The sequence below is a fragment of the Thalassophryne amazonica genome, chromosome 4, assembly GCF_902500255.1.
Source record: "Thalassophryne amazonica chromosome 4, fThaAma1.1, whole genome shotgun sequence".
In the NCBI taxonomy this organism is placed as follows: domain Eukaryota; kingdom Metazoa; phylum Chordata; class Actinopteri; order Batrachoidiformes; family Batrachoididae; genus Thalassophryne; species Thalassophryne amazonica.
Window position 1 is genome coordinate 99,275,480 of NC_047106.1, and position 21,785 is coordinate 99,297,264.

At 41.3% G+C, this 21,785-nt stretch overlaps 1 protein-coding gene across 1 annotated transcript in view; it reads left to right on the forward strand.

Annotated features, from left to right (window-relative positions):
- The window catches only part of LOC117508550 (protein jagged-1b), a 266,488-nt gene that overhangs the window by 185,972 nt on the left and 58,731 nt on the right, over positions 1-21,785 (forward strand). The window contains exons 5-6 of the mRNA XM_034168334.1: positions 4,360-4,420; positions 4,626-4,756. Coding sequence (XP_034024225.1) covers positions 4,360-4,420; positions 4,626-4,756 — 192 coding nt within the window. The remainder of the gene's footprint in view (positions 1-4,359; positions 4,421-4,625; positions 4,757-21,785) is intronic.

The following is a 21,785-nucleotide window of genomic DNA, read 5'->3' on the forward strand; positions in this document are numbered from 1 at the left end:
GCATACCCTTTGTTTTGTCAGCATTCAGCACCAGTTTAAGATGGAATAAGTCTGACTGAATAATGTGAAATGCAGACTGTAAATATTGGAAGGCCTGGGCAACAGTACTTGCATGACCGCAAACAATTGTATCATCGGCATAGAGATGTAAAGATACATCAGTGATATTGAGTAATTTCAGGCGGAATATGTGTGTAGTTAAATGCATACTTGAAAGTATTTTGTTTTCTTTTGTTTGCTTTTCATTTTCAGCAGTGTTCTTTCAGTGGTGGGCTTTGTATCCCTCAAGGAAACTACTGTATCGTGAAGATAGAATTGCCACAACAGCACATGGAATGTACTTCATTTTGCTGCTCCTTTGTTTGCACTCGAGTTTGCCACAACAAATCCAAGGTGGATCTGCATGTTGAATTGACATAAATTTTATGCCGGATGCCCTTTCTGACGCAACTCTAAATTGCATGGAGAAATGTGCCAGGGGTGGGGTTTGAACCAGGAAACTTCCACACTGAAACCAAGCACACAAACCACTTGGCCACCACCCCCGCCGTACTTGATTATTTGTATGAATGTATTTATTTCTACTATACTTATTTTGTATTTGCTGTACATAGTGCTAAATACTGACCAATCTACTAACAACAGCAGTTTTAGCAGGTCGTATTAAACTTGGGGGGAAAAAAATGCATGAACATCTAAGATCCATTTCTGTTCATTTGTACTATCCATGTTTTTACTATTATTTTCCAAACGCTAGGCATAGGGACATTTTGCCAAATTTGTATCCGTCTGCTGACAGCCAGATGACACTCATCAACTTAGTTCATTTTAGCATTTTAACTAAATGGTTGTGAAAAGCAAGGACATAAGGGTCTTTGGTGTTTAATGTATTTGGTTTTGTAACACAACATGCAATATCCTTTTATTTAAAGAGCGCAGTGAGCTCCATCCATTTTACTGCATTTTTGGGCTGTATCAGATTGGGTCATGTGATGTCTGGAGTTTTATGGAGAGCCACTTTAAAAACCAGCATACAGTTCACTGAACATTGCCTAACAAAAGTTAGTACACTTTCAGTATGTCCATGTGCACACCAGTTAGCTTCCTTAGACAGTGTGGCACTTTATTCTGCATCTGTATGTGACTCATCACTTGGATGACCCCGCTTAGTGACCTCGGAGCACTGCCAGCGTGCTCTCATGGTAAAAGTGAATGGAGGAAACCAGAGTGGAAACCATGGGGGCCCTGAAGGCCACACAGATAGTGTAAGAACATCCTGCCCATCCCACCCATGCTTCTCTTCTTCTGACTTCCTCCTCAGCAGGTTCCTGATTGGACCGTGGAAAAGCAGGAAGTCTGAAGAGTTATCCTCTGTGATTTACTGAGGATGATGGATTCCACTTGTAGACTCTTGGAATAGTTGGATGAAAAATAAATAATAAAACAACAACAACAAAAAATGCAGTGTTTGTGTTGGTTTTGTTTTTCTAAGTGACCACTGACATGCATGTTCTACTTCAACAGAGAACTTGGGCACTGCAAGTTTATACCAAGGCTGGAGAAAACCTTATATTATTAAATCATAACTTCATGTCATCATCAAATGACTACTTTGTCATTTTATTTGATAAAGAATGAAAATGTGCATATGCAGTTGTGTTCAAAATATTAACAGTGTATTTAAAAAAGTTAGTAAAGCACAAAATCCTTATGATGGCTTTTATTTCTATACATGCAAATGCAATGGGAACACTGCATAATATATTCCAAATCAAAGCATGAAGAAAAACGTATCAAATTTGTAATTAATTTACAGAAAGTGGAGAAAAAGGAATATTAGGCTGGTCAAAAAATAGTGTTGTCTGCAGTTTTCTTTCTGTAACCCTTATTACACTCTTACAGGTGCCCCTTATTTAAGGATGAAGGCAGCAAATGTTGTATATGCTGGGTCATTCTAGACACTGACTGATCAGAAGATCAGTGTACTTTGATTAAAAAGTTGCCTGGAGAATGGAAAACATAAAAGAATTAAGAAAATGATTGGCTGCTCAGATAAAATGATCTCAAATGCTTTAAAATGGCAACCAAACCCAAAAAGACATGGAAGAAAACATAAAACCACCATTCAAATGGATCAAAGAATAGTCAGAATGGCAAAGACTCAGCTAATGATCAGCTCCAGGGTGATCAAAGTAGATCTAAAGTTACTGTACTGTACTGTATCATTTAGAAGGCACCTATGTGAAGCCAAGCAATGGGCAAAAAGCCCCCACAAAGTCCCATTGTTGAACAAAACATGGTGGAGCAAGCGTCTTAATATGGGGACCTTTCTCATACTATGGTGCTGGGCCTATGTATCGCATACAAGCTATCATGGATCAGTTTGTATACATCAAAATACTTGAACAGGTCATGCTGCCTTATGCCAAAGAGGAAATGTCCTTGAAATGGGTGTTTCAACAAAACAACGACCCCGAACACACTAGTGTCTTGGTTCCAGACCAACGAGATTAATGTTATGGAGTGGCCAGGCCAATCCCGGAACCTTAACCCAATAAAAAAAAAAGAACAACTTGTGGGGTGACATCAAAAATGCTGTTTCTACGGCAAAACCAAGAAATGCAGAGTAATTGTGGAATGTAGTCCAATTGTTCGGGGCTGCAATACCTGTTCACAGGTCACAGAAGTTGGTCAACTCCATGCAACACAGATGTCAAGCAGTTCTCAGAAACAACGGTTTTACAACTAAATATTAGTTCAGTGATTTACAGAAAAGCTAAATCTTCAAGTATTTTTCAGTTTATACAGTAAATGTTTAACTTCGTAAAGAAAAATGCAGACACTGCTATTTTTTAACAATATTTTTTCTTCACTTTCTTTAAATTGACAACATATTTGAAAAAAATTTCTTCATGTTTTTATTTGGAATAGAATGTACAGTGTTCTCAATGCATTCGCGTGTATGGAAATAAAAGCTATTATAAGGATTTTGAGTTTTACTCGCTTCATTAAACAAACTGCTATTCTTTTGAACACAAATGTATAGTTATATATTGTTTAAATGCTAGAGTCTCCTCACTTGCTGTCAGCATGACGCTGCAGTAGCAGCAGCATCCCAGAAATAAGTGTACATGAGAAAAGGGATGTCCAACATAAGAAAACAGTCATGAATAAAGCACTTGCTATCAGCCCCCATATAGGACAGGTCAGGTCCGAGAGCAGGCGCTGATACCATGAGTCACTGCACCAACAAAACTTTGGAAGCACTTTGAGTCCTGGATGACAACCATCCAGCCAGACAACTGGTCCAAATAGTCAAGTGAAACATGGGTGTACCATCAGCTACAACATGGGTGTTGTATATATGATATGTTGTATATGATATTGTGGCATAGCAAGCTAACACGGTAGCTTTCAATAATTTGAATGATGCTTTTTATTTCTGCCAGGTCACCAGGTCTTGTGTGGGGGGGGGGGGGTTACCAGCCAGTAGGCTGCTATGTTGTGGTGTGGCAATATCTCAAAAACTGTCTAAAGTTTTCTAATTTGGCAATGGCATAATATGGGTCATTGACATTGTTTCCATCTAGATTTGTTTGTTTGGGAATGGAGGCCATTTTTATGCTGAAAACAACCAATTTGGGTATTTGGACCCAATTTTCTCAAAAACTGATAACTTTTCTTTTAATTTAACAAGGGCATAATATTGATCATTGATATTGTTCCCATCCCAAAATTGTTTGCATAGATTTGTTCGTTTGGAAATGGTGGCCATTTTTATGCAGAAAATGGCCATGTTGGTTTGGGCTTTAATTGAGCCTGTAACCCAAAGCAGAGGTGGGAGTAAGTCACCGTCAAGTCACTCTCAAGTCACCAATCTGCAAATCCCAAGTCAAGTCTCAAGTCAGCTGTCAAACACTTGGTGGTCATTATGATTTGAGACTTGCTAATTCATGACTTGAGAGTGACTTGATGGTGACTTTCTCCCACCTCTGACCCACCGAGCCCTTGCCAGTAAAGTGCTCCAAGTTTTTCATGGAAGCCAAATAGGAGTTAGCTCTCAACAATGAATACTTATTTTAAAAACAGAAAGGGAGCTAGATAGTTTAAAAAACCTCATCACCTGTCATGAGGCCAATTTTCCACAAATTTCCAACTAAACCTGTTCTTTACTTAACCTGTTCAAGTCCTTGTTCTCACTAACAGACAGCAAACACAGGTAATTATATAACCCTGTAAAGTGTGCTGTGCATATCAGGTGTTTCGCTCAGCAACACAACAATAAACTGCCATTTCTGTTTCACAATGCCGCATTTTTAAAGTCTGACAGCATTTCATGTGTGTTGGTTGTTTTGACAGCGGCGTGTAAGCAGGGATGTCACCAGACGCACGGATCCTGTACTGTACCTGGAGAATGCAAGTAAGCCACAGGATCGCTTATCGCACTTTAATAACAATGGATGTATGTGCAGTTGATGCATTAGAAAAGTGCACACTGGGAGGTAAATTTGACCCTTCACAACAATAACTTTGGATATAGAGTGACAGATGTAATTAAATGTGATGCTGCAGAGATACTGTCAGACCTCTGTGAGATCATTGCGGCTCTGGTCTTTGTTGTTCAGGTGTCACTACGGCTGGCAGGGTCCTCTGTGTGATCAGTGCGTGACGTTTCCCGGATGTGTGTACGGGAGCTGCACCGAGCCATGGCAGTGTGTGTGTGATGTCAACTGGGGAGGACTGCTGTGTGACAAAGGTCAGACACGTCACTCGTTAAGTTTACTGTTTAAAGTAAAGCTGAAGACTCCACAAGCCACTCAGGAGAAGCAACAAAAGAGCTTGTTGTAAGACAGCAGTTCAGAAAAAATGAATTCTTTTTCACTTTAACCAACATGCTGTATTTTCTAGAGTATAGGTCACACTTGTTCAAACATGCCTCTTTAAGAGAGAGAGGAAAAAGATATGTCACACTGCAGTATAAGGGTGATTCTTAGACTACGGGCACTTATTATGTCCTTTGATCATATTGTATGAAAAACAGAAAAAAGGGGAAATTTCACACTTTTATAGTTATCTTTACAATGAAAGTGACATGTTTAGCCGCATGTTCTCCTTGAATTGCTGGCTGTCTGAGTGGTGTCCAAAAAATGAGGTGGGCTTCAAAGATAATTGGCAAAGCTTCTGGGGAAAACCTGGTCTTGTTAGGAGAGACGGCATCCATCCCACTTTGGATGGAGCAGCTCTCATTTCTAGAAATCTGGCCAATTTTCTTAAATCCTCCAAACCGTGACTATCCAGGGTTGGGACCAGGAAGCAGAGTTGTAGTCTTACACACCTCTCTGCAGCTTCTCTCCCCCTGCCATCCCCTCATTACCCCATCCCCGTAGAGACGGTGCCTGCTCCCAGACCACCAATAACCAGCAAAAATCTATTTAAGCATAAAAATTCAAAAAGAAAAAATAACATAGCACCTTCAACTGCACCACAGACTAAAACAGTTAAATGTGGTCTATTAAACATTAGGTCTCTCTCTTCTAAGTCCCTGTTAGTAAATGATATAATAATTGATCAACATATTGATTTATTCTGCCTTACAGAAACCTGGTTACAGCAGGATGAATATGTTAGTTTAAATGAGTCAACACCCCCGAGTCACACTAACTGCCAGAATGCTCGTAGCACGGCCGAGGTGGAGGATTAGCAGCAATCTTCCATTCCAGCTTATTAATTAATCAAAAACCCAGACAGAGCTTTAATTCATTTGAAAGCTTGACTCTTAGTCTTGTCCATCCAAATTGTAAGTCCCAAGAACCAGTTTTATTTGTTATTATCTATCGTCCACCTGGTCGTTACTGTGAGTTTCTCTGTGAATTTTCAGACCTTTTGTCTGACTTAGCTCAGATAAGATAATTATAGTGGGCGATTTTAACATCCACACAGATGCTGAGAATGACAGCCTCAACACTGCATTTAATCTATTATTGGACTCAATTGGCTTTGCTCAAAATGTAAATGAGTCCACCCACCACTTTAATCATATCTTAGATCTTGTTCTGACTTATGGTATGGAAATTGAAGACTTAACAGTATTCCCTGAAAACTCCCTTCTGTCTGATCATTTCTTAATAACATTTACATTTACTCTGATGGACTACCCAGCAGTGGGGAATAAGTTTTATTACACTAGAAGTCTTTCAGAAAGCGCTGTAACTAGGTTTAAGGATATGATTCCTTCTTTATGTTCTCTAATGCCATATACCAACACAGTGCAGAGTAGCTACCTAAACTCTGTAAGTGAGATAGAGTATCTCGTCAATAGTTTTACATCCTCATTGAAGACAACTTTGGATGCTGTAGCCCCTCTGAAAAATTTTCTCTCAAAAATTCTTGAAAGGGTAGTTGTAAAACAGATAACTGATCATCTGCAGATGAATGGTCTATTTGAAGAGTTTCAGTCAGGTTTTAGAATTCCTCATAGTACAGAAACAGCATTAGTGAAGGTTACAAATGATCTTCTTATGGCCTCAGACAGTGGACTCATCTCTGTGCTTGTTCTGTTAGACCTCAGTGCTGCTTTTGATACTGTTGACCATAAAATTTTATTACAGAGATTAGAGCATGCCATAGGTATTAAAGGCACTGCGCTGCGCTGGTTTGAATCATATTTATCTAATAGATTACAATTTGTTCATGTAAATGGGGAATCTTCTTCACAGACTAAGGTTAATTATGGAGTTCCACAAGGTTCTGTGCTAGGACCAATTTTATTCACTTTATACATGCTTCCCTTAGGCAGTATTATTAGACGGCATTGCTTAAATTTTCATTGTTACGCAGATGATACCCAGCTTTATCTATCCATGAAGCCAGAGGGGACACACCAATTAGCTAAACTGCAGGATTGTCTTACAGACATAAAGACATGGATGACCTCTAATTTCCTGCTTTTAAACTCAGATAAAACTGAAGTTATTGTACTTGGCCCCACAAATCTTAGAAACATGGTGTCTAACCAGATCCTTACTCTGGATGGCATTAGCCTGACCTCTAGTAATACTGTGAGAAATCCTGGAGTCATTTTTGATCAGGATATGTCATTCAATGCGCATATTAAACAAATATGTAGGACTGCTTTTTTGCATTTATGCAATATCTCTAAAATTAGAAAGGTCTTGTCTCAGAGTGATGCTGAAAAACTAATTCATGCATTTATTTCCTCTAGGCTGGACTATTGTAATTCATTATTATCAGGTTGTCCTAAAAGTTCCCTGAAAAGCCTTCAGTTAATTCAAAATGCTGCAGCTAGAGTACTGACAGGGACTAGAAGGAGAGAGCATATCTTACCCATATTGGCCTCTCTTCATTGGCTTCCTGTTAATTCTAGAATAGAATTTAAAATTCTTCTTCTTACTTATAAGGTTTTGAATAATCAGGTCCCATCTTATCTTAGGGACGTCATAGTACCATATCACCCCAATAGAGCGCTTCGCTCTCAGACTGCAGGCTTACTTGTAGTTCCTAGGGTTTGTAAGAGTAGAATGGGAGGCAGAGCCTTCAGCTTTCTGGCTCCTCTCCTGTGGAACCAGCTCCCAATTCAGATCAGGGAGACAGACACCCTCTCTACTTTTAAGATTAGGCTTAAAACTTTCCTTTTTGCTAAAGCTTATAGTTAGGGCTGGATCAGGTGACCCTGAACCATCCCTTAGTTATGTTGCTATAGACGTAGACTGCTGGGGGGTTCCCATGATGCACTGAGTGTTTCTTTCTACTTTTGCTCTGTATGCACCACTCTGCATTTAATCATTAGTGATTGATCACTGCTCCCCTCCACAGCATGTCTTTTTCCTGGTTCTCTCCCTCAGCCCCAACCAGTCCCAGCAGAAGACTGCCCCTCCCTGAGCCTGGTTCTGCTGGAGGTTTCTTCCTGTTAAAAGGGAGTTTTTCCTTCCCACTGTCGCCAAGTGCTTGCTCACAGGGGGTCGTTTTGACCGTTGGGGTTTTTACGTAATTATTGTATGGCCTTGCCTTACAATATAAAGCGCCTTGGGGCAACTGTTTGTTGTGATTTGGCGCTATATAAATAAAATTGATTGATTGATTGATTGATTGAAAGTGTTAAGAAATTTGTTCTAGTAGTTTATGATGACTTTTTCACCTTCTTTCAGCATCATTATATGCAAATATTGCCGTTTTGTGCTTGTCCCACACCCAGAGTTTTGATCTTCAATGATAAAAATGAATGGTAAAGAAACGTTTTTCTAATGTTTTAAAATATCTCTGAATAAAATATCAGTAAAATAATCAAAACATAATTGGGGTATTCAATGTCATACAACTGTTGTGATATTTTTTAAACAAAATGTAGTTGTCCCACACTATTGCCGTAATTTCCACCACAACACTGTAATGTCCCTAAACAGCTTGTATGAAAGATTGTTTGGGTAGTTTCTATGGAGATAAACAGTGACATCAGAGCACATGTATATAGCGCCAAATCACAACAAACAGTTGCCCCAAGGCACTTTATATTGTAAGGCAATGGTGTGGTGGAAATTACATTTACAAGGCCAATAGTGTTATGTGTCGGACGCGGGCGGAGAACCGACCAGCGTTTGAAGGACCCAGCATAAAATAAGCAGAGCACGGTTCAAAGGATAACAGAATTTAATGACATAACAGTGAGTGCTTAATAACAAATAAGTGCGCGGTCTGGCGAGGTGGGACAACGGTGCGCTCCCAGCAGCACAAATGGTCCGGAGCCAGAACAGTTCGGACCCAAGGACCCCGCCGACACCCCCCAGGTGGCCGCGACCAACCGAGTCTGTGAAAGAAGAAACCATCATGTGAGTCCACCACTCCACACACAGAGAGACCACCCAAAGGTGTACATAAACAGCAAACACTTCCTGGCTTAATCACCAATCAGCTTCCCACCCTGCAGGCATGGAACACCCAGTTCAATTCTCCACTGCAGTGGAAGCTGATTAAACAACCAACATAACAGCTCAATATAATAAGGTGTGAGGGACACCATATCTACTGACTGTACTCATGTTAGTCACAAAACCTAAAGTACCTCAGGAAGTGTGCTGACGAGCGTGAGACCTCACCCCCTCCTCTTTCACAGACCATGGCATCAAACCTGGTACGGTCTCTGCATCCATGATGATGAGATGGTTCTCTAGACGTCGATCTCACCCGTCTGGTCACAAGGTCGAGTCTCTGGCAAATACACACTGTGTACTCCAGACCTAAATGCAACCATGCCCCAATCCATATAGATGCACCACAGCTGTGAGTCCTGACGAGCTGCACATGACCAGCCTCAGGTGATCAGGGTGAGGTCCTAATAACTCAGCCACACAGCCACTCAGTCCTGAACGCATGCCACCTGGAAGGAAAAACAAAAGACAGAAACCAGAAGACAGAAACAAAAGCCAGCCAGGCACCCCAGCCACAACAAATAGTGCCTGTAGTTAAAGAATCACCCATAAGTGACATTTATCACTCCATGCAACAAAAAGCAAAATTAATTTAATGCCCACTTTATTTATTTATAAGACACACACATGCCAAGAAGCACAGCTAACAAACTAATTAATGTTACTATAGGAGACACAAAACGTGAGTAAGCTGCTTCTGTAAGCCACTGAACAGGCAACCATATCTGAGGTGAACATGCAATGCAATCAAGTGTTTGAAAACCTGGTGCATTATTTATTAACACAAAAATACGGCTTTAGCGATCAGAAGCTACAAGTTAATTGATGTTATTGTAACAAGTGCAAACCACCAGTAAACTGCTTCTTTAAGACACTGAACAGATGATCATTTCTGAGGTGAATGTGAAATGCAATTTATCATTTGAAAACTCTTTTAATACATTTATAAAATATAAACTCACCATTAATTTTCTTCTTGTTCTCTAAAGAGCTTTCCTTGTTGTTTCAAATAAGTCCAATGAAGGTTTCTTCTGAATAGAAAAAAAGTCTAATAGTCTCTCTTTATTCAGAAGTGTGGTATTCTAGTTCAAAATATTATTTCTTGAGAACAAAGAATGTCTTCTTCTTCTTCTTCTCAACACTGTTTTCAGTAGGAGGAGAAAAAGAAGGTAGTCTCTGCTAATATATTAGCCTAGGTTTTTGGGACACTTTCATTTTCTGATCAGATGACAAACTGGATTTTGTTTGAGTCTTGATACAGAGCATGAAGTCAGCTGGGAATTTTCCACTTCATTGTTTGTTAATTACACTTTAAGGTGCATTTACACATTCTTGATATTCGTGGAGCATGTTTTTGCCTGTCAAAAAATCTTCCACGAATGTCACACACCACCCTCATTTCATGTCACGTCGTGGAGGTCGCAACTGAGCGTATTGATCTGTCTTGATGAGTATTGATCCTTAATAGAACGTGACAACGTTCGTAGTGGTTCCTGTGATGGTTCTTGGAGCCCAAACTGTCACGCATTATTACGAAGTGACACGGAAACTGTCAAGTTTTGACACGACTTGTAACGCGGCGTCACATTTCACTGCGCGCCATGACGAATCAGTTTTCTGTCACGTGCGCACAATTAAACTTGGCTCCAAATGTCGTTCCACAGTTCCTGCTGAAGCTCCTCAGGACGCTCCTGCAGGTGTTCCACCTGCTGTTGTAACCGATGAGCGGGAGAACAAGTCTGAGCAACCAGAGGAGCGAGAGGAGACTCACGTGCAGCCAGACATCTCTGCACCTCCTCCAGTCCGGCGGAGGAAGAAGCGCGTGCACAATTAAACCCTGCTGCACCGCATTCAGTTTGATTGCTGACACTAAGTCGGCTAAAAGTCTAATTTCAGTGCTCTTCAGTGTGCTCCTGCAGGTGTTGCACCTGCTGCATGTGCCTGATGTTTGGGAAAATGCGCGAAACGAGAGCAGCATGAAGCCACACATCTGGCGCTGTCCTCCTCCTCCTCTCTGCGCCACTCCATGGCACAGAGCCCAACTACGCATGCAGTCACAAAGTTCTTCTGAAAAACTGGAGCAATCTGAATTCGGTTGGATGAATATGGGTGTGTGTGTGTGGAGACAATTCACCTTGTTCACAACGTGACAGAACTTAACGATGCGTGGAACAACACGGAACACTATTCTTGACCGCGTGTGTAATGGTTCCTGATAATTCTCCAGCAACACGTGCCATTAATTGTAACGTGTGGTACCAGGTTGCAACAATTCCTGAGGACACCTGACGCCTCTGCCCCGAATCATCACATTCCTGATCAGCGGCCAAGAATGTGTACTTCGTGGCATTTGTGACTTGTCGTCGTTATGTGTAAACACAGCATTATGCTCCTTTCCTCACCTATGATCATGAACTTTGGATAATGACCAAAATTATAAAGTCACAGATACAAGTGGCGGAAATGAGATTCTGCCATCAGGTATCTGGGCTGACACTCCTGGACAGGGTGAGAAGCTTGACTATCTGGAACAGTGATTTTCAACCTTTTTTGAGCCGCGGCACCCTTTTTATATTTACAAAATCCTGCGGCACACCACTGTCATGTGTCACGCACCACTAACTCGACTGTCTCTACACGGTGCGTTAGCACGTTAGCAACACGTGCGGTACAGATATGACGTAACATAGTATACTATAGTCATGGAGCTGTATATAAGAACTAGAGAGCACAGTCCCATTGCTGCACACTAAACGAAAACATCCCTTCATGAACAGCGACATGACGTCTCCTAACTGGGCAAAATATTGACGAAGTACCCGGATGTTAATGCATTTTCAATGGAAATTCGCGACTGAACACACTCAGAAAAATGCTCGCAAAATACGTGTTAAAATGCCATTTTGACCTGGATATCGAGCCAGTAAAACTAAATTACATTAAATTATGTCAGGAAAGTATTAAACTTACTCTGACACACACACATTCACAAATATTAGTGTTGAAAGTTACACGGATCTGCGCTGATAAGCTACGCTGCTCGGCTGAGCTGCTGCTGTGTTCAACGCAGCGCGGCTCCTAAAACCATTACAATACATTTATATATATTATATTTTTACACAATTATCCTTTATTGACCGAGTTTCATTCATGAAGTCAGCGGTGTGTGTGTGCACATCTCTGTGTGTGGCAGCACAGTGCGGGTCATTAATCTCATTATTTTAAGGTGCAAAAAAAACTCCCCAGTCTTGTCGAACAATTTTTAGTCACTAACGACAAGAATTTTAACTAGACATTGGTCTAGCAGTGGAAAATATCAACTAGACATAAGTGAAATTAATGATCCGTGTCATCGGGCGACACAGGTACGGCAGGAGACATACAGCTGTTTATCATCCAAATATCACAGTCAAAGTGACAACAATAACCAAAACCACTTACTTATGGAAGGAAATATTGTCTCCCTTGTTCCTGCGTTTGTGACTTTGCCAACATTCGCAGCTTTCCGGCATATTCCACCTGTTTCTTGACGAGACTAAGTTAACTTCTATGCACACAAATCACTAACTTGCCCGGAATTAAAATGGCGATCACGCCTCCTTGTCGGCACACGGCTCAGTGCTACTGCACGCTTTGCTACTACTGGAATCTACTGGAATAAAAGAGCATTACACCTTCTGCCACACTATTATAGCACATACACCCGATAATGGTGATATTTGATAATTGCCCATGGCACCCCTGACGATCCATCACGGCACCCTAGGGTGCCGCGGCACCCCAGTTGAGAATCACTGATCTGGAAGGTGCTGCTTCTTCACATTGAAAGGAGCCAACTGAGGTGGTTTGGGCATCTGGTGAGCGTCCCCCCTGGCTGTCTCCCTAGGAAGGTCTTCCAGGCATGTCCAACAGGGAGGAGGACCCTGGGAAGACCCAGGACACACCGGAGGGACTATATTGAGCACCTGGCTTGGGAACGCTTTGGGATCCCCCAGAAAGAGTTACAGGAGTTAATGTTATCCTTGGCTGAGGATGCAGAAGTGTGAGCTGAGCTACTTGGTTTGCTGCCACTGTGACTCACACTTGGAAAAGTGGTAGAAAATAAATGGATGAATGAAATATACAAATGCAACCTTTTTGTTGTCATTTTTTTTCATGCATTGTAGTAAAAGATCTAAACCTTCTATGAACACAAAAAGCTTATATCTGTAGAATTTGTTCACAAATTTGTTAAACTTTGTTAAACTAAATTTGTGTCAGTGAGGACTTCACCTTTGCAAGATCTATCCTCCTGGCAGGCGTGGCATATCAGCATGCTGATTAGACAGAATGATTATTGCACAGATGTGCCTTAATTTAACCAGGTTAGTCCCACTGAGATCAAGATCTCTTGCATGGGAGACCTGGACAGTTATAAAGTTTCCAATTCACCTAAGCTGCATGCCTTTAAATGTGGGAGGAAACCGCAGCACCCACAGGAAACCCAAATACGGGGAGAACATGCAAACTCCACACAGAAAGGCCACAGATGGGAATCAAACCCATGATCTTCTTGTGAGGCAGCAGTGCTAACCACTAATTCACCGTGCTGCCTTGAACTGGTTACAATAAAAAGACACTAAAAAACAATGCAGATTTATGACAACGCAATGTCACAGATGTCACAGGTTTTGAGGGAGAATGCAGTTGGCATGCTGACTGCAGGAATGTCCACCAGAGCTGTTTCTTCATTTACCATGAGCTGCCTTCAGTGTCTCCACAGTCACAGACCAAGACCACCACATCCAGTTTCTTCACCTAATGAAGATCACCTGCAAATTTTTAGAGTGGGCTCTTATTGCGACCAGTCCAATCTGTGTGTAATCATGCTTTTTAATCAGCATATAGATACGATGCACCACTCAGGTGGATGGATTGTCTTGGCAAAGGTAAAGTTTTTACAAATATATTTTTAAGCGAGATTTAAGGAAATCTTTTGTGTGCATCAAAGACATTTAAAATGTGGAAAAAATGGGAGTGAAAATGAAAATGCCTGCCTGTTGAGCGATAAATCCTAAAAGAACTGAAGTGTATGAAAGTCCCACTTTCCTTTAAATGCATTTGGCAGTATGAATATCTCTACAGCCACTTGGTCTCAAACTTGGCATGTGGATTGCACAAGCAAATTGAAGGTTTACTAAAACTAATTTGCATATAAATTAAGTCAGGTGGTCAATGGCTAGAATACTAACAGGTTTCTTGCATGATATCAAAGAGGTCTTGGGTTTGAGTACCCACCAAAGCCCAGTTCCTTTCAGCGTGAAGTTTGGACGTTGCCCCCATGTCTGACTAGGTTTCCTTACAGCATCAAATGTGTGTAGGTTTGTGTTTCTTGGCCGAGGATATTTATAGATTTGGATTTGGGTGGCCAGCACAAATACAACTCCCATCTCTGGATGGAGCTGCACCTTAAACAGAGAGAAAAAAAAGAATCAAGCATCAGAAAGAAAAGAAATACAGTATAATTTCTCAGCATTAAACAACAAGAAAAACAGGAAATACTAAGGTGATCGGCAGGCACTAGCCCTAAGCTTCACTAAAAGACCCAGAACTTAGGTAAAGTTGAGGCCGCGGCACGCTCCGTTTCCTAATAAAATGAATTAAGAGAGTGAAAAGCGTAGAACTATACTATGCTAGTATAGTAGCCATACGAGAGGGAAAATAAGTGCGTCTTAAGCAGTGATGCCGGTAACACGTTACTTAGTAACGCGTTACTCTAATCTGACCACTTTTTTTAGTAATGAGTAATCTAATGCGTTAATCTTTCCAAATCAGTAATCAGATTAAAGTTACTTCTCCAAGTCACTGTGTGTTGCTATTATTTTTGCATTGTGGGTCGGCAGCAACATTAAACTTGGTCCGTGGGCAGGGGGTTGGGGTTCGACTGAACGGCCCACTTTAAGCGAGCTGTGAGCTTTTCATCTGTGGTTTTCTGCAGCACCTACAACTCATCGTCACCTCTTAAACCACGGTGACAACAGCACACCTGCACTGAGCTTTACAAAGACATTTTTATGCTTTTTTTTTCTCCTTTATTTAGAATTCTGAGCTGAGCCGCTCCGTATCTGCTCACTGAAAACAGCTGATCCTCCGCGACGTGTCAACAACTAACACTATTTTCCACTCAAATGCACCTAAACTCTTTCTGAGGACCACATGATGTGAAAATGCAATAAAACTTTCTTACCTGTAAATCTGGTCATGTTTTATGCATAAATAAAGGTTATCCATTCTTTGTGCTCAAACGCCAAAGCAGGGGCAAATCCAGATGGAACGGGTGCGTGGGGCAAGGATGTGCCCGCCCCCCCCACACACACAACACCCCTAGATTAAAGGTCCAGTTTTGAAGCCTTTTTGTACTACAACTACTAATACTAGTCATAATAATAATTTCGACAAGTAAAATGTTTAGAGAGAATTTAAATGTTAGAAAGAATTTAATAGTTACTTTTATAAACAATGTAGGTCAGAAATTGCAAGTTTTACTGTTACAGTGCTGTCAACAGTTAAATATGAGGTCAAGAAAGAGGTCTTTATTTTACTTTTTATAAAACAAGTATTTATTTTCATTGAAGTCAAGGAAGGGTGACTATAAAGTCAGTTTTGGCAAAACAGGTATCATTGTCATGTTGAGGTGGCAGAGGGTTGTTGTCAGCAGCTGGGGAAAGTAACTAAAAAGTAACTAGTAATCTAACTTAGTTACTTTTACAACTGAGTAATCAGTACAGTAACTAAGTTACTTTTTCAAGCAGAAATCAGTAAAGTAACTAAGTTACTTTTTCAAGGAGTAATCAGTAATTGGATTACTTTTTCAAAGTAACTGTGGCAACACTGGTCTTAAGTCTGGACTTGAAAGTCTCCACAGAATCTGACTGTTTTATTGACGCAGGGAGATCATTCCACAGAACAGGGGTACAATAAGAGAAAGCTCTGTGACCCGCAGACTTCTTATTCACCCTAGCGACACAAAGTAGTCCTGCACCCTGAGAACGCAAAGCCCGGGCACGTACATAAGGTTTAATTAGGTCAACTAAGTAGGGAAGTACCAGTCCATGAAGAATTTTATAGACTAGTAGCAGAACCTTAAAATCTGATCTCACTGGGACAGGAAGCCAGTGAAGGGATGCCAAAATGGGTGTAATGTGGTCAAACTTTCTGCTTCGTGTCAAACATCTGGCTGCAGCATTTTGAACCAATTGGAGCGCCCTAATGCTAGACTGCGGTAAACCAAAAAATAGAACAATCCAGTAGTCCAATCTAGAAGAGATAAATGCATGGATCAGGGTGTCAGCATCAGCCATAGACAGGATGGGACGAATCTTCGCTATATTTCACAGGTGGAAGAAAGCAGTCCTCATAATATTTCTAATGTGGAGGTCAAAGGACAATGTAGGATCAAAAATGACCCCAAGGTTCCTCACTTTGTCATTGTGATGTATGACACAGGAGCCTAGGCTGATCATTAACTGGTCAAATTGATGCTGATGTCTCACTGGACCAAGAACCATCATTTCAGTCTTATCAGAGTTTAAAAGTAGGAAGATTCCAGACATCAAACTTCTCACTGATGCAAGGCAATCTTCGAAGGATTTTATGTGAACGAGATTACCAGCAGTTATTGGCATGTATAACTGAGTATCATCAGCATAGCAGTGAAAGGCAAAATGCCGTAATATGTGCCCAAGGGGTGCTATATAAAGGGAGAAAAGCAGGGTGCCTAAGATGGACCCCTGTGGAACCCCAAATTTCATGTCACTAAGGTTAGAGGTAGTGTTACTGTACAAAACACAGAAAGACTGGTCAGGTATGATGTCAGCCATGCAAGGGCACTCCCAGTAATCCCAAAATGATTTTCCAGCTATCAAGCAGAATATGATGATGCATGGTATCAAATGCAGCACTGAGATCTAACAGCACCAGAACCATAGTGGTGTCCGACTCCATTGTAAGCAGAAGATCATTCACCACTTTAGTGAGAGCCATCTCTGTGGAATTATATTTTCTGAAAGCAGACTGCAGTGGCTCATAGAGATTATTCTCAGTAAGATAGTCCACGAGCTACCGTGACACCACTTTTTCCAGAATTTTAGAGCAAAATGAAATATTTGATATTGGCCGATAGTTTTTCAATACACTAGGGTCAAGATTAGGTTTCTTAAGTAATGGTTTAATCACTGCAGATTTGAAACATTTAGGAGCAGATCCAGAAGTTAAACAAAGATGAATAATTTCCAGCACAGTAGGCCCAAGAGTGGGCCACAGGTCCTTAAACAGTTTTGTTGGTATAGGATCAAATAAACAGGTTGTGCTTTTTGTTGACATTACAGGTTTCATCAGTATGCCTAGTGAGATACTACCAAATTCTGTAAATCTAGGTAATACCTCAGTAATGGTGCCCACCTGTGTTGTGGCTGGGTTGACGCATGCTGGGATATGTTTAACCTAATGTCTTCTATTTTCTTCTCAAAGTAATCCAGGAAATCTTGTGCTGTAAAAGGAGACCGAACTACAAGTGTTTGTCCATGAATAAGTGTTGCCACCGTGTTGAACAAGAACTTTGAGTTATGCTTGTTTTTGTTGATCAAATCAGAGAAATAAGTTTGCTTTGTAGCCAGTAATGCATGCTTATCGTCTAAGATAGCATCATGCCATGCAAGGTGGAATACATCTCATTTTGAAATACGCCATTTCCATTCTAGAGCTCTTGCCTTATGCTTGAGGTCACGTAGGTAATCATTGAACCAAGGTGACTGTGATTTGGGGGAGCGTGGTTTTACACAGGTGGCGCAATCATGTCGTATGTAGTTTTGTGCACCGAGTTTAAACTATCCACAAGTCTGTCTACTGATTGGGTATTTGCCAAATGTGAAGCTAAGACATCAGGCAGTCTACCTTCAAGTTCAACTCCTCAACTAAGACTTAGTTGAGGAGTTGATGCATCGCTGTAGTGATATATAAGGTTGTTGTTGCACTAAACATGGCAGCGAAACTGTAAACTTAAGAAGTCAGTGATCAGAGACCATTGATGTAAGAGGCATGATGTCAGTATTCATGACAGCAATACCATGTGCGAGAACCAGATACAGGATATTTCCATTAATGTGCGTTGAGTCTCGAATGCATTGAAAGCCTAATGCATCCACAATTTCCATAAATGATTTGCAGAGGGGATCAGAAGGCTTATTTATATGAATGTTAAAGTCACCAATGATCAGAGTGTTATCTGCACTAGTTGAAAAGTTAGAGATGAACGCACCAAATTCATCTAAGAATTCAGAATATGGGCCAGGAGGCCTATATACAGTAACAAGGCCGGCCCAAGCCTTTATGGGGCCTTAAGCAGAATTTCATTTGGGGGCCCCCCTACCATCACCTCAGAACCAGATGCCTCATTATTCCATAGGCTACACTGTTATGTGTGTAACGTACCCACAATCATTAGCATTATTTGTAATTATCTTACATCATACAGGTGTCATTCTTGTTTTTAACCTTAAAGGGGTAGCAAACTCATAAATATGTTTTAATTAACTTCTACATACAGAGTGATGTATAAGTATGGCTCATTAATTTAACTATTTGAAAGTAACATCAGCAGGCAGGAGACTGCATTTATAGTAAACACATTAAATAGTTTAATTTCTTTCAGATGTGCAATGGTGTGCAAAATGTTCAATATCCAAATACAAAATAGAATCAAATGACATTCACATTATCTTACAGAAAAATAAAGTTGTAATCAAAATTAAATACTTAAATAATAAATACAATACTTTAAATAATCTCCAAAATGAACATAGAACTCCACAACATAACAGCAATGTGTGTGCATTGCAATGCACATTGCTTTAACTTTGACCTGCAAACCATTGAAAGCTGAGTTACTTTTCCCCACCTTTTGCGCCAAATTAATCTGAGGAGTTGATCTGCCCTACTTTTTAACTCTAAGTTTTTCTTCGTAAGGAAGAATATCAAATGGCTTCACCAAAATCCGGTCCACAACATTCAAATTGTCTGCCATTATGTGCAGCTTGCTACCTAGCTAGCTCGCTAGGTGGAACTGGCGCGAGACTAGTGTGAAGTGTGTCCGCCTGTGAGTGCTTTGTGACGGTGGAGGAGCTCAGCAGCACCCGCTGCTTGGTAGGAACAGAAACTGCGATAGAAGTCAGAAAGAGTGATAGTAGTCAGTCTCCAAACACAAGCAGCTACAAAAAAAAAACAAAAAAACACCAGAAATAGAAGCTCGATTTGTCGCTAGTTGTTTTTAACAAAGAAAATGCCGCTAAGAGGATTAGGAAAGTCTCCGGTTCAACTCAGAACAGAATGAAAATGCTCTCACGGATGTTTACACGAAAAGATCGCTGATTCGCTCATTTCGCTGTCAATCAAAAAGGGATTCAGCCTCAGACAGATAATCCAATCATCATGCAGAAGCTGAGCGTCCGGGCCAGCCGAGGCCAGCCCACTGCCCCATAGACCCCCAGACACGCTGAGCGTCCGATGGGCAGGACAAAGCCCAGCATTTATCCAATGACTCGTCTCGTTTCGCTGCATACTTTGTGTCGCTATTGAAGTCTGTGGACTGTTTAAAGCACCATGAAGCTGCGGGTTTGAGTGAGAGGAAAGCCGCGTCATTACCAGTGATAAGACGCTGATTCTGAACAAAAGTTGAGCGTGTTGTAGCGCATATTTAGTCAATGACGTACACACAACAGTATATATTTGATCACTTATTTTTTGACATTTTAGGGGAAGCTGATCTTCCCTTGCAGTCTTAGAGCAATCACCTCTGACTTTAAGACACCTAAAGCACTTTACACTAAACGAACGGAGCATTTCGCAAATAATGACAACAAAAATTGTAATATTGGACATGCAAACCTACCTTTGTCTTGTTGTTTTTTCTCGTCTTCCAACTTCTTCTTTTTTCTTTTCTTTGCTCCAGAGGGATAATTTCTTTTCTGAGACATGACTTGCACTCACTTCGTTCCTGACGATTAGTCATCGACCACCTGACCCAAGCGGTGCATCTACATTTGCCCAACGGTGGCAGCAGCCAACAGGAGGCATCAATTAACCTAGTATTGGTATTTTATCAAAATGAATTTTTTTTTCGGGTGTAATACAATTTCGTTTAAATTATTCAATATTATTTTAATTTCTTGTATATATTTACTTTTTTATCACAACGTCTCGGTGCTCTCGGGGCCCCCTGGTGGCATGGAGGCCCTAAGCGACCGCGTAGTTGGCATATGCCTTGGGCCGGCTCTGTACATTAACAAAGTAATACAGCTGATTTTTATTCTTCTGACCTTGGCAATGCATAATATCCTGAACAGAGCGGAAAATCAAATGCTCAAACAAGTTATATTTGTGACCCCCAACAGCTAATATGCTAAACCTAGATTTATAAATAAGAGCAACACCCCCACCTTGCTTTGCATCATGAGGGATGTGACTAAATGTATATGCTGGTGGGCAGGCCTCATTTAAGTGGAGGACAGCTGTAGGTTTAAGCCAGGTTTCACGTAGCCCAATCATATCTAAGTGATGGTCAATAATTAGATCATTAATCAACAATGATTTTGAGGACAGTGATCTTATGTTAATGAGACCCAGACTAAGGACCTCAGTGGGGTTGACAGTTGAACTGTTTGGATTTAGGGGTGGTTCCAGAGTAGCATATATAAGATGCCTAGAAGTCGGTTTAGGTTTGAGACATTCCACGTGTGTTGTAGGTAGCAGACACGAAATCTTTGCTGTTGCTGGAACAACCACTGGGCCATCCTCAATTTCAACATTATCCAATGTAGTAATGGGTATTACGTTTGCAAAGCATATCCCTCTATGATTTTTATGGACACGTCTACGGAAACAGGTCACAGTGTCAACTTGTTGAATTTCCCTCCCTGGCAGATAAACTGCACTATCACCATAGTGGATTTTCTGCACTAATTTCCCCGCTAAGCTAATGGATTCCACATCCACATTTGTCATAAGCATTGCAGGGTCTCTAATCACCTGCTCCATGGCCTGCTGTAAATTCCTAATGTTACTCTCCCTGTAGAGCTCTATCTATGTTCGCAGACAAGATGGCGGCGCCTTCCCCAGTAGGTTGGAGGCTGTCCGGCATCAGCAAGCCACGGCAGCCCCAGAATGAAGGGCAGTTATCAATAAAGCTAAAGCCTTGCTGTCTACAAAATTGCGCCAGCCACCTATGCTAAATGCCTCATCAGTACCCCGGGAGGGGGCGGGGACCAGAGACTATTAATCGATGCTGACACATCTTTCTGGCAAGGTCACAAGTCTTCTCTCTCCATGTCCATTTTTGTGACCTCTGAGTGCTTCATCCTGACATCATTGGTGCCGACGTGAATAACTATGTGGCTATATCTCATGTCATGTTCCTTAGTCTGTCTTCCCTTCTGCAGCATCAGCACCCTGAGATGGGATGCAATGTCATGAGCTCTGGCCCCATGAATACATTTAACGTCAGCCGGCGTCTGTAACCTGACTTTGCGGGTGAAAGAATCCCCTATCACTATCACTAAAATCCGGTGTTTCAGCCTGGAGACAGGATTGGAAGTCACTTGTGGGCTCAGAGAATTCACATCAGGCAATTCCAAGGGGGAGAACCGATTCACAGTTTGCAGTGGCGAGTGTGATCGGGGTACCACAACCGGGCACCAAGCCCTACGGGGCTTTCTCCACCTAAGCCACAGTCCGAAAGCCGTCCTCCACAGCCGGCGTTTCTAGGCTGATGCTAATGGGCTCACTAGCCGGCCCAGCACTAACCTCATCTGG